Below are 11,173 nucleotides of genomic sequence, written 5' to 3'. Positions count from 1 at the left end.
TCCGTGTTATGAAATACCTAACTTGGGGGGTAGGGTAGGAAAGGGATGGAAGTACAGTGGGCAAAAGATGGGTGGTCAAGGAAGCCTTTCCGGTTTAAGCCGAGACCTGAAAGATGAAGAGGAGACTTGGCGGTCTGGGCAACTGAAAGAAGTTCACTAGTTATGATTTGGGGTATCACAGAAAAATACTGTCAAGGTATTGAAGGGCACCTTGGCAGTTTAGCTTACAGGGATCCTGGTGTGAGAGCGGTCCTTAGCCTTGCGAACACTCCCTAAGCAAGAACGATAACGTCCTGTACTTCGACATTTCACCTAAGCTGCACTTGCCTCAATCTATTCATACCTTGCTCCCCAAAGCTCCCGCAAAATGTGGTGGTGGCAGCCCAGGTCTACGCACAGACTGCACGTAACACCTCTCAGTAGAGCCTGGGTGAGAGGCTCCAGAAGCCCCGCCCACGCCCAGGCACTTCCTCCGCGGCCAAGTTCCCGGGGCCGCCCGCGGTCGCGGCGGTCACGTGACCCGAAGTGTGACGTAGGAGGAAGGAGACGCCATTAGAGGGAGGCGGAGAGGGAGTGTTCTTCGCCTTTCGTCGGTTTCCTGACCTGGTTGCTGGGGCCCTTCATTCTCGGACTTTCCTTGGGCCCTTTGAGGCCTCGCCCCAGCAGGCAGTGGAGGCAACGCCGGGTGTCGGCGAAGCAGTGCCAAGGGCGGCGACTGTGAAGGCGCTGCGGCGGCTGTGGGGAGCTCGGCGCTGCTTTAGGGTGCGGGTGGCCGGGAAGCGACGGGATGGCTGCCGCCGGCGGCGGGGCTGCGGCGGGCCGAGCCTATTCGTTCAAGGTGGTGCTGCTGGGGGAAGGATGCGTGGGGAAGACGTCGCTGGTACTGCGCTACTGTGAGAACAAGTTCAACGACAAACACATCACCACTTTGCAGGTGCGGGGCCCTTAGAGCGGGAGGTGGCGCCCGAGGGCCCCTACCTGTCCGGCGCCGTGAGCACTCTGCTGCCATGGTATCCTGGACTTGGGTTTACAAATCTCAGGCTTGGCACCTCCGCCTTCTAGTTGCCTTTGCTTCCAAATTCGCGCTGGAGACGCGAGGGGTCGGGGCAGTCTGTAGACTTAAGGACGGGTTGTCGGGAGGGGAGTGGAAAGACCCGGAAAAGTCCCCAGTGCCCTGGCTGGCAAGTCTTGGCGTCCCCACCGCTGGGCTAGTTTCCCCCCTTCGTTTCACTTCCGCTTGGGGCCTAGGTGCCCTCACCCTACAGTCACCAAGTGTCATCTGCTTTTTTTTTTCTTTTTCGGAATTAGGAACTTGGCCGCGAATTTGATTTTGCGAACTAGGTGATTTGTAACTTTAGTGCCTACTGATGACTAAGTGTTTATGTAAGTTCAATTTGTCCTGTCTCCGAGTAACGTGCAGATTGGCAGAACATTAATTCTTGAGGGGTTTTGAAATGACCGCTTGCCGGTGTGTGTTACGCAGTTTCATTGCTGCCTGCGTGGTTCTGACTTCTGGGTCAGTTATATTCTGCGAAGTCGGTCGACCCACATTCACACAAAAACGTCATGTGAATACCGGCTAACAATTGGTCCCCAAAGTAACAGCATTGCTGCTGCTGCTGCTGCTGTTTATTTGCTTGTGACATAGAGCAGACTTTCTTCTGCAGTTACATTGTGGTTACTCAGAAAAGTGTTAGAATGTAATCCTTGCTTGGGACGAAAACCAGGCCTTTGAGGCAGGAGTAAATCTCCCCTCTCTCCCAAAGAAATCAGGTTGCACGTGTTAGAAGAAAAATATCCAACTAATCTGACTTGATTCTATGTTGTCAGAGACAGCAGAATCTAGTGGACTTTTGAACCTGATTGTCTAGGTTCATATCCCACCTCAATCCTTTTAACCATATGTGTGATCTTGGGCAAGTTAATTAATCTGACTCTTAAGTTTCTTCATCTGTTAAAATGGCCACAATAAGACTGCCTATCTAGCTCATAGGGTTGTCAGGACAAATACACGTAAAAGTGACTGGGACCTGCTCCAGTGTAAGCTGTCCGTCTTCATTATTAGTTCCCCAAATTAAACAATAGATCTTAATTAATGATTATGGAGTGTGTAAAGAGCATGAGCACTTAATCGAATTAAAAATGTTCCAATTGTTGTGACATTTGATGCTTGATGCTATTATTAAACTGTGGAGTACAGAATTTACAAAGATGCTTCAGTTCTGATTCCATGTTCTATTTTTTACTCCTGGGTAAAGCATAATATTTCAAAAAGTGAATGCCAGGAAATTCCTATTTTTTTCTCTTACATTCTTGTACAAGACCAGTTACACAGTTTTACTAGTGAGTTGTTATTGTTGAGTGCTACTAGTGAGATTTGTAGGGTAAATAAATACATCTCTCTGATCATTTGAAACATGTTTAGAAATTCATTTAATTAAACAGCATAGCTAACATCAAGTCTTTAATATGCTGAATACTTTTGTTTTGTCATTTCATTCTTGTAACACCTATGAGGTGGACAGTTTCATTAGCCCCATTTTACAGTTGAGGAAACAGGCTTGGTTGAATTGAGTAATTTACTGGGCATTATATCGCCACAAGTCATGCTGCCCAAGCTGAAATTTGAACAGTTTTGAGCATTTTAGTCACATGCCTCTGGATATTGGTAAACCACTCCTTTAATGGTTTCCTTTGTGCTACAGATCTAAGATAAAAGAGAATGCCATTGTAACTGAGCTCTCAATTAAAAAAATAATTTAGCCTTTTAGCCTAAAAATTACACTTTTTTATATATTCCAACACCACCCTCAAAGGTAAAAGTAGGCTGAAGATTTTTAAATATCTGAGAAAAACCAGTGCTGGAGACTGTCGTAGGGGGTCCACTCACATCCAAGTCAACTCTAGGAAGAGGTTCCGAAAGCCCCGCCCATGTCCAGGCAGATTCTCCTTACCACATCCCAGGAATCTGCACGAAGTCCTCTGCAGTCTACACAGGAGAGGATGAAATTATGGTAGATCTCCATTATCAGAGCATAGCAGTCTGGGTGTTGATGTTTATATAACTCATCACAATAGTATTTGGATTATATTACAGAATTGAGGATTTTGATGTGTACCAGTGTATGGAAACAGCATTATATCTAATCTTTTTCTTAGATATCAGTTCATCTCATCTCATCCTAACAGTTTCTCAGAGAAATTTGGCTTCATTGTGATCCATAAAACACATCCTTGTATGCTTTTAATTTCCAAATAGATCACACATCAGAAGATAATGACAGGAAGATCCCCTTTTCTTGTCAACAAAACTACTTATTACCCATCTTTGTAAAATTTGTGTTTTGCAAAGTACACTCTCATACATTCATATTTCAAAGAATTATAGGACTGAGAGAAACCTAAGATAGTTCATGGTTCTCTAGTCTTTTAATATTTCAGTCAAGTGATTGTCCACTTTTGTCTTGGAGGTGTGATGAACTGATATGGAAAATGGAAAACTTTGTCCTGAGAGGGCCTGTTTTATTTTGAGACAGGTCTAATTTCCAGTAAGTTTTTTCTGTGTGCAAAGCCAAAATCTGTTAACCTGTAGTTTCCACTCCTACTTCTGCTGGGGAATCTTGGTTGCACGTGACATTCTTTCTAATAGTTGAAGACTGCTATCACAGCTCCTCAAGTCTTGTCTTCTCTTGAATAAACAGCTTTGGTTCCTTTAACTGGCTCTCCTGTGATATTGTTCTCAATCATTTCAGTATTTTGACATCTTTTCTAGACACTCACTGTTTACTCGTTGTCCTCTTTCCTGAACTATGTGATGCCTTCAGCTGTAGCAGTGATTCCACGGGCGGTTTGAACTGAGCAGAAAAGTGCAGGCTATCACCTTCCCTTTTGAAAATACTTTTCTAATGCTGAAGTAGAAAAGATTTTATGATCTTTTTGGGTGATTGTGACACTGATTAATATTAATGTCACATTACTATCTTTGTGTTACTTGCTTTAAAAAAAAGTGTTTTACATCCCTTACATTCTTTTTCCTTGGAGTTTGTAGATAAGTGTTGTTTGTTTGCTTGTTTTTGTCCCTAACATTTTTGACCCATTAAATTTGACTTCGATGGACTTGGTTGGGTTCCGGGCATGCAAAGAAGAATAAGGCATGGTCCCTCCCTACTATCTGGATTAGCTATTCATTTTTTAAGAAGTTTCACTTTTTTAAAAAAGATTTTTTATTTACTTATCTTTAGAGGGGAAGGGAAGGAGAGAGGGAGAGGAATATCAATGTATGGTTGCCTCTCATGAGTCTCCTGCTGGGAACTGGCCTGCAACCCAGGCATGTGTCCTAACTGGGAATCGAACCGTGATCGTGTGGTTTGCATGCCTGCACTCAATCCACTGAGCTACACCAGCCAGGGATGATTAGCTGTTCATTTTAATTGTATCACCTGAAGATTTGGTAAAAACCTTTAATGTCTCATCAGGTCATTGATAAAGATTTTGAAAGAAAGAGGAGAGGGCCAAGTACAAGATCTGCAGCATGTCTTACTCTAGCCTAGTGATGCATTGCTAGAAATGTATTTTTCTTTAGACATTTTGAATCTTTTTAAAATTAATTAATTTTTAAAAGGTTTTATTTATTTGTTTTTAGAGAGAGGAGAAGGAGGGTTTTATTTATTTCTCTTTAGAGAGAGAAACATCAATGTGAGAGAGAACATCGATTGGTTGTCTCAGCTGGGACCCAGACCTGCGACCCAAGCAAGTGACCTGACTGGGAACGGAACCTGGTGGGATAATGCCCAACCAACTGAGCCACACTGGTCTCAGCTAGACATTTGGAATCTTTGAGTGGGGCTTTTTCAGACTATGACTAGGTCACAGTCTTCTTTCACCTTCAGTGAGAAACCCTTATTAATGGAGTGTTGTATATATTAATGATAATGGAAGCAAAAAACAGCTTAAGACTTAACTTCTGTGGGCTGCTGCCTGATGTATACAAAACCTTTAATGAAAATGGTTGTTCTAGCATTACAAATCTGGCTTTTTTGTCCTATAGCTACATTAGTCTTGCCCACAGGGGATATCACAAGATGCTTTGTCAGAGTCTTGGAGAAGACAAGATAGCACTGTGTTTTTCTGCATTAGGAGGCCATATCATGTGGTAAAAAGGGAAAAGACTTTGAAGTTAGATTTCAATTCGAACTTTGGCTTCTACTTTTAGAAGTAGAAGCCACGGATGGGATGCAGCTTGGCTCTCGAGTCATGAATTGTTTTTGAAACAGTTATTTTAAAACACAGAGAAACAGATAAAAGGATACATACTGTTTTGGTAAAATCTCTTTTTTATTTTCTCTAGTCAAAAACAATAACTTAATCTGAGAGTTCCAGTCCAGAAGTTTTCCCCTGAAAAAAATCAGGATAGTGTGGCAAACATGTAAGAAATCTTGCCCAGCATCCATGCTTAAGGAAGCTGTCCCATATTGTACGACTATGGTGATTTTATATATATATATATATATATATATATATATATATATATATAAAATAAAATCTTTAAAAATATATATATATATATGTTTTTTTTAAAGGTTTTATTTATTTTTAGAAAGGGGAAGGGAAGGAGGAGAAAGGGAGGGAGAGAAACATAAGTGTGTGGTTGCCTCTCAAGTGCCCTGTACTAAGGACCTGGCCTGCAACCCAGGCATGTGCCCTGACTGGGTATCAAACCGATGACCCTTTGGTTCTCAGGCTGGCGCTCAGTCCATTGAGCCACACCAGCCAGGGCCATAATGATATCTTAAGCAAGGCTCATTCCTTAGAGTCAGTCTCATGCTTTGTAACCTCTGAGATGCTTCCCTGACAACCCCAATCCCTAACTTAACCTATAGGAAATTGCTATGTTTTCTCCTGGATGTGAAATTCCAACTTCTTTCTCAGTTTCTTGCATCAAGCTACTCATCCCCTAGGTTCTGTCTCCCTATCCTGCCTGTTCTTTATATATTATGCAACACTAGTTGTCCTTGCATTTAATGGCAACAGCTCCCATTTATTGAAGTGTTCTGTGAGAGGAAGTTTAGTATGAGGTTAAAACAATGGCCCTGGGGCAAACCTGAAGTTAGACTTCGGTTTGAATTTTACTTCTACTTATAGCCATCAGGATGTTGGTTATTCTAATGTTTGTAAGCTGGTTCTTTTTAATAAAATGGGGGAATCTCACTCATAGGATTTTTATGTGGATTAAATAGAGAGCCATCGTGTATAAAACTCCTAGCACAGTGCCTGGTGCATGTTTGTTTCATTAGTGTTTGCTGTTGAGTGAATAGGTGGTACTTAATTTGTGTTGGATTCTTTCATAGTAACTCTGTCAAAAAGGTAATGGAATGAATTTGGAATGACTTATTTTTAGAACCCATGCTGTCTCTTTAAGGGATAGCTACATTTTAAAATTGTGTAGCCCTGGCTGGCATGGCTCAGTTTGTTGCAGGATCATCCTGTAGGCCAAAGGGTTACAGGTTCGATTCTTGGTCAGGGCATATACCCAGGTTGGGGGTCTGATTCCTGGTTGCAGTTCTTATGAGAAGGCGACCAATTGATGTTATTCTCTCACATCAGTGTTCTCTCTCTCCCTTCCTCTCTCTGAAAGCAATAAAAAAGTGTTCTTTGATGAGGATAAAGGTATATTTTTAAAAATTACCTTGTTTATATATTACATATTTTATAGACTGTATATATATTTATTATCCATCCTAGAGTTGACATTTCTGCCTAGATTGATAACTTCGGAAATTTACTTCCTTTTTGAAAACTGTGGCATTTGTCATGCTTTGGTGCTTTAGTACTCCCGTTTTGCAGAGCTCCTCTTAGGTTACTAATAACTACAAAGGAATCTTGTAGGTGAGCTACCTGAGGATTCAAAATCCTTTACCCAGCCCAGGAAGCTTAATTTTATATGGAGTCCACAAGCTCTTTTATGTGATTTCCCTGTGGATTTGGGGCTTTGATAAAATTGACAGAAGCAAGGAAGACAATTAGAGTGAGGGAGTGACTGCCTTTTCTCTAGAATTTATTAAAGCAATACTGCTGAACCTCAGCAATTAAATTCCAGAATTGTTTATTTAGTACCTGTTATATATCAAACATTGTGCTGGCTGGGGAATATAAAGATGAGTAGGATACTTTATAGTGCCACTTCAATTTGGATTATAGCCACCTCTTGTTTTAGATATCCCTGTATCTGTACTCTTGAGCGATCACTTTCTTTTTAGATGTGCCTTATTTTTTCCCTTAGTAAGGGCATTTTAAAATTATGAACTCTAATTTAAATGCCTCTAACATTTTCCTTTTTAGAACTCTGACTGGAATTCCACCCATCTGCCTCCTGAAGTGTAGGATAGGTGCCTGTTATTTGGTTAGCAAAGCCATGCTGTAAGGTTGGCTGGGCAGATGGTTTCCTGACAGTTTGGCAAATGGAGAAACTAAGATTTGGGTTAAACTACCGAGGTCCCACAATCAGTAATGGTGTGCCATTTTTTCTTAAGCTAAGTCTACTTTCTTTTTTCTTTTCCTGTGTACCTTAACCTCCTGAGCAATACTTGGCATTCAGGTTTTAGCAGTTGGTTTTGCACTTGGCAACATAGTCTCTGGTGTAGGAATCTGTGTTTCTCTGTTTCTAAGATTAATGTTCAAATGTCTGAAATATCTTCCAAGTAGTTCTTGAAGCCACGTCTCTGTTACAGATTCAGTCAGTTCACTTGTACTATCTTTATAAAAGACAATAGTTGAAGCCTTTTTCCTCTTCAGTATGTTACTAGAAACATCAGGGCTATAAAAGGGTGGGTGATATTATAAGAAGCATTTTTCAGAATCATGGCTTTGAATTTCTAATATATAAGTATTCCATATCTGACTGCCATTTTTTGTTTTGTATTTTTAACTACTCCTTAGAAGTAAATGACTTACTGCCTCTCCTTTGCAAGGTATTCACTTGAATTCTAAACTGATTATAATACCTCTTTTTAGAAACTTAAGAACAAGAAACCCCAGCTTAGTTTTCTTTTTAAAAACTAAAATATGTTTGACATATTACTGTAAATTTAAGGTGTACAACATGTTAATTTGTTACACTTATAATATGACTGCCATTGTAGCACTATAGCTTAGTTTTCCTATAGCTAATTTTTATTGCCTTGCTACAAAGGACTAATTTTATAAATTATCTGCCTGAATCCTTTCATGTCTTAAGTCCAGAAGTGGTAGTAGATACTTTAAATATAATACTTAAACCTGAAACATTGGTAGTGCTTATAGCAAAACTTAATGTAACCAGTTATACACACAGACACATACATATTAATGAAAGTGTGTTGAATTTAAGATAATAGGCAGTAAAGTATTTGTCCACAATTCAGTTGCTATGCTGCTTTAGGTATTTTGCTTTGTCAGTGTTTAGCAATCACAGGAGGTGATCTGGCTAACAACAATAAAAACAATAAAAAATTGATGAAAGAAGTTACGAAAAGACTTTTTGTTGGGCAGATATAATTCCTGTTATTTCTTTCTTATAATCTTTTTTTAAGATTTTATTTATTTTTAGAGAGAGGGGAAGGTAGGGATAAAGAGAGAAAAAAAATCAATGTGAGGAAAACATCAGTCTGATTGATTGATCTCGTAAGTGAGCTGACTGGGGACCAAACTCGTAATCTAGGCATGTGCCTTAACCGGGAATCGAACTAGCAGCCTTCTGCTTTGTGTAACAGTGCTCAACCAACTGAGCCACACCAGTTAGAGCCTATTTTAGTTCTAAGGTAGAGATTTAAAAATATCCATTATGATTTCAGGTAAGATGTTGGGCGAAATAAGCATCAGGTGCAAATGATAGAAGGCAGCCTGAGCTAATAGGATTGTTAATTTTGTTAATACCCCTGAAGTTTGGAAGATGACATAATTGGAATTGGAAGTAGTGGAGCTGTAACTCAGGGTTTGGAGGAGTAAGGTGGGAAATGTACCATTACTATGATACTCCTTTGTGCCTACCCTAAGAATAGTTTTGGAGATAAATTGGTGTCCAGAACCACTTAGTGTCCGAGTACAGGAGTACCTGGTTAGGAATGCATGTGTATGTATGTTCTAGAACAGGCAGCTTTGAGCAAGTGGAAAAAGCACTGTGAAGTCAGACGGGCTTCCATCCACTTTAGCACCTGACTGACTTGTCTGACCTTGGGTGTCACTGTATTCTTTAAAAAAATTTTTTTTTAACTTCTTTTTAAAAAAATTTATTGATTATACCATTGCAGTTGTTCTATTCCCCCCTTCATTCCCCTCCACCCTGCACACCCCCACCATTCCCCCCCTTTAGTTTATACCATTCCTCCCTTTAGTTTATGACCACACGTCTCAAGTTCTTAAGATTCTATATTTCCCATACTATACTTGCCCCCCCATCTGTTTTCTACCTACTGTCTGCTATTTTCTGTACCTTCTACTCCCTTCTCCTCCCACTCCCCTGTTGCTAACCCTCCATGTGTTCTTCATTTCTATGGTTCTGCTCCTGATCTAGCTGTTCTCTTGGTTTGCTTTTGTTTTAGGTGTGGTTGTTAATAACTGTGTGTTTGCTGTCCTTTCACTGTTCATATTTTTCATCTTCTTTTTCTTATATAAGTCCCTTTAGCATTTCATATAATAAGGGCTTGGTGATGATGAACTCCTTGAACTTGACCTTATCTGAGAAGCACTTTATCTGTCCTTCCATTCTAAATGAAAGTTTTGCTGGATAAAGCAATCTTGGCTGTAGGTCTTTGGATTTCATGACTTGGAATACTTCTTTCCAGCCCCTTCTTGCCTGTAAGGTCTCTTTTGAGAAATCCGCTGACAGTCTGATGGGTACTCCTTTGTAGGTGACTGTCCCCTTATCTCTTGCTGCTTCTAGGATTCTCTCCTTCATTTTAGTCTTGGCTAATGTAATTATGATGTGCCTTGGTGTGTTCCTTCTTGGGTCCAACTTCTTTGGGACTCTCTGAGCTTCCTGGATTTCCTGGAAGTCTATTTCCTTTGCCAGACTGGGGAAGTTCTCCTTTATTATTTGTTCAAATAAGTTTTCCACTCGTGGCTGTTTCTTTCCCCCTTCTGGTACCCCTATAATTCAGATGTTGGAACGTTTAAAGATGTCCTGGAGGTTCCTAAGCCTCTCCTCATTTTTTTGAATTCTTGTTTCTTCATTCTTTTCTGGTTGGATGTTTCGTTCTTCCTTCTGGTCCATTCCATTGATTTGAGTCCCAGTTTCCTTTCCATCACTATTGGTTTCCTGTGCATTTCCCTTCATTTCAATTAGTTTAGCCTTCATATGTTCCTCTAATTTGTGACTATAGTCAACCAGTTCTGTGAGCATCCTGATGACCAGTGTTTTGAACTGTGCGTCTGAGAGGTTCGCTATTTCTTTTTCACTTAGAGTTATCGGCTCTGGGGCTTTGAGTTCTTCTTGAGCCATATTTTGGACTGTTCGTGCCTGTTATGTATGAGGAGCGGAGCCCTAGGTGTTCACCAGGGCTGGGTAACTCAGTTGCTGGGTTGTGATGGTGTGTGTGGGGGCGGGGTCAAAGGAAAGCAATGGTGGTCTTGTCTGCCAGCAGGAGCCTCCTGCCACCTGGGCCGCTTGCCCGTCCCACTCCGCACGAATGTGGGACCACGGCCAGCCTGCCCTGCACCCTTACTGGGTCCGCGCTGCCGCCCACTGCTTGAGCGCCCTGGTTGGGGGATCTTTCCTGCCCGACCCTGCTCCACTGGTGGCTCTGCCCCTCTTACTGGTCCCGGTTGAACGGTTCGTTGTTGTTGTTGGACTTTCATATAGTTCAATTTTCTGTTCTTTGGCTGCATCTTTGTTTACTAAACCTTTGTTGTATTCAGACGTGGTTGTGGGAGAAGGCAGAGTGTTTCCATCTACGCCTCCATCTTGGCGGAAGTCCTGTATTCTTCAAATCTCAAGTTCACAACTATAAAATAGGAATGATTACTTACTTCAGAGGATTGTTATAGAGATTAAATGAGGAAGCCAAAGACAGTGCTTGGCAAATAACATGTACAATTTTGTTTTTCTGCATATATTCCTAGACTTTTTTGAATTGGTATTGTTTTAACGCACTTTTCTCTTCCCTCCCTTTTCTGGACTGGGGTTCTTCACTGAGATGTT

At 41.1% G+C, this 11,173-nt stretch overlaps 1 protein-coding gene across 1 annotated transcript in view; it reads left to right on the top strand.

Annotated features, from left to right (window-relative positions):
- The first annotated feature begins 515 nt into the window (after positions 1-515).
- Positions 516-11,173, top strand: part of RAB21 (RAB21, member RAS oncogene family) — a 46,153-nt gene continuing 35,495 nt past the window's right edge. The window contains exon 1 of the mRNA XM_037049439.1: positions 516-934. Within this exon, the coding sequence (XP_036905334.1) occupies positions 788-934 (147 nt within the window). The 5' untranslated portion in view covers positions 516-787. The remainder of the gene's footprint in view (positions 935-11,173) is intronic.

Source organism: Sturnira hondurensis, unplaced genomic scaffold (assembly GCF_014824575.4).
Source record: "Sturnira hondurensis isolate 20B ecotype Veracruz unplaced genomic scaffold, ASM1482457v3 Scaffold0006496, whole genome shotgun sequence".
NCBI lineage: Eukaryota > Metazoa > Chordata > Mammalia > Chiroptera > Phyllostomidae > Sturnira > Sturnira hondurensis.
Note: the sequence above shows the minus strand (reverse complement) of the source record. Positions and strands in the feature narration are given on the sequence as shown.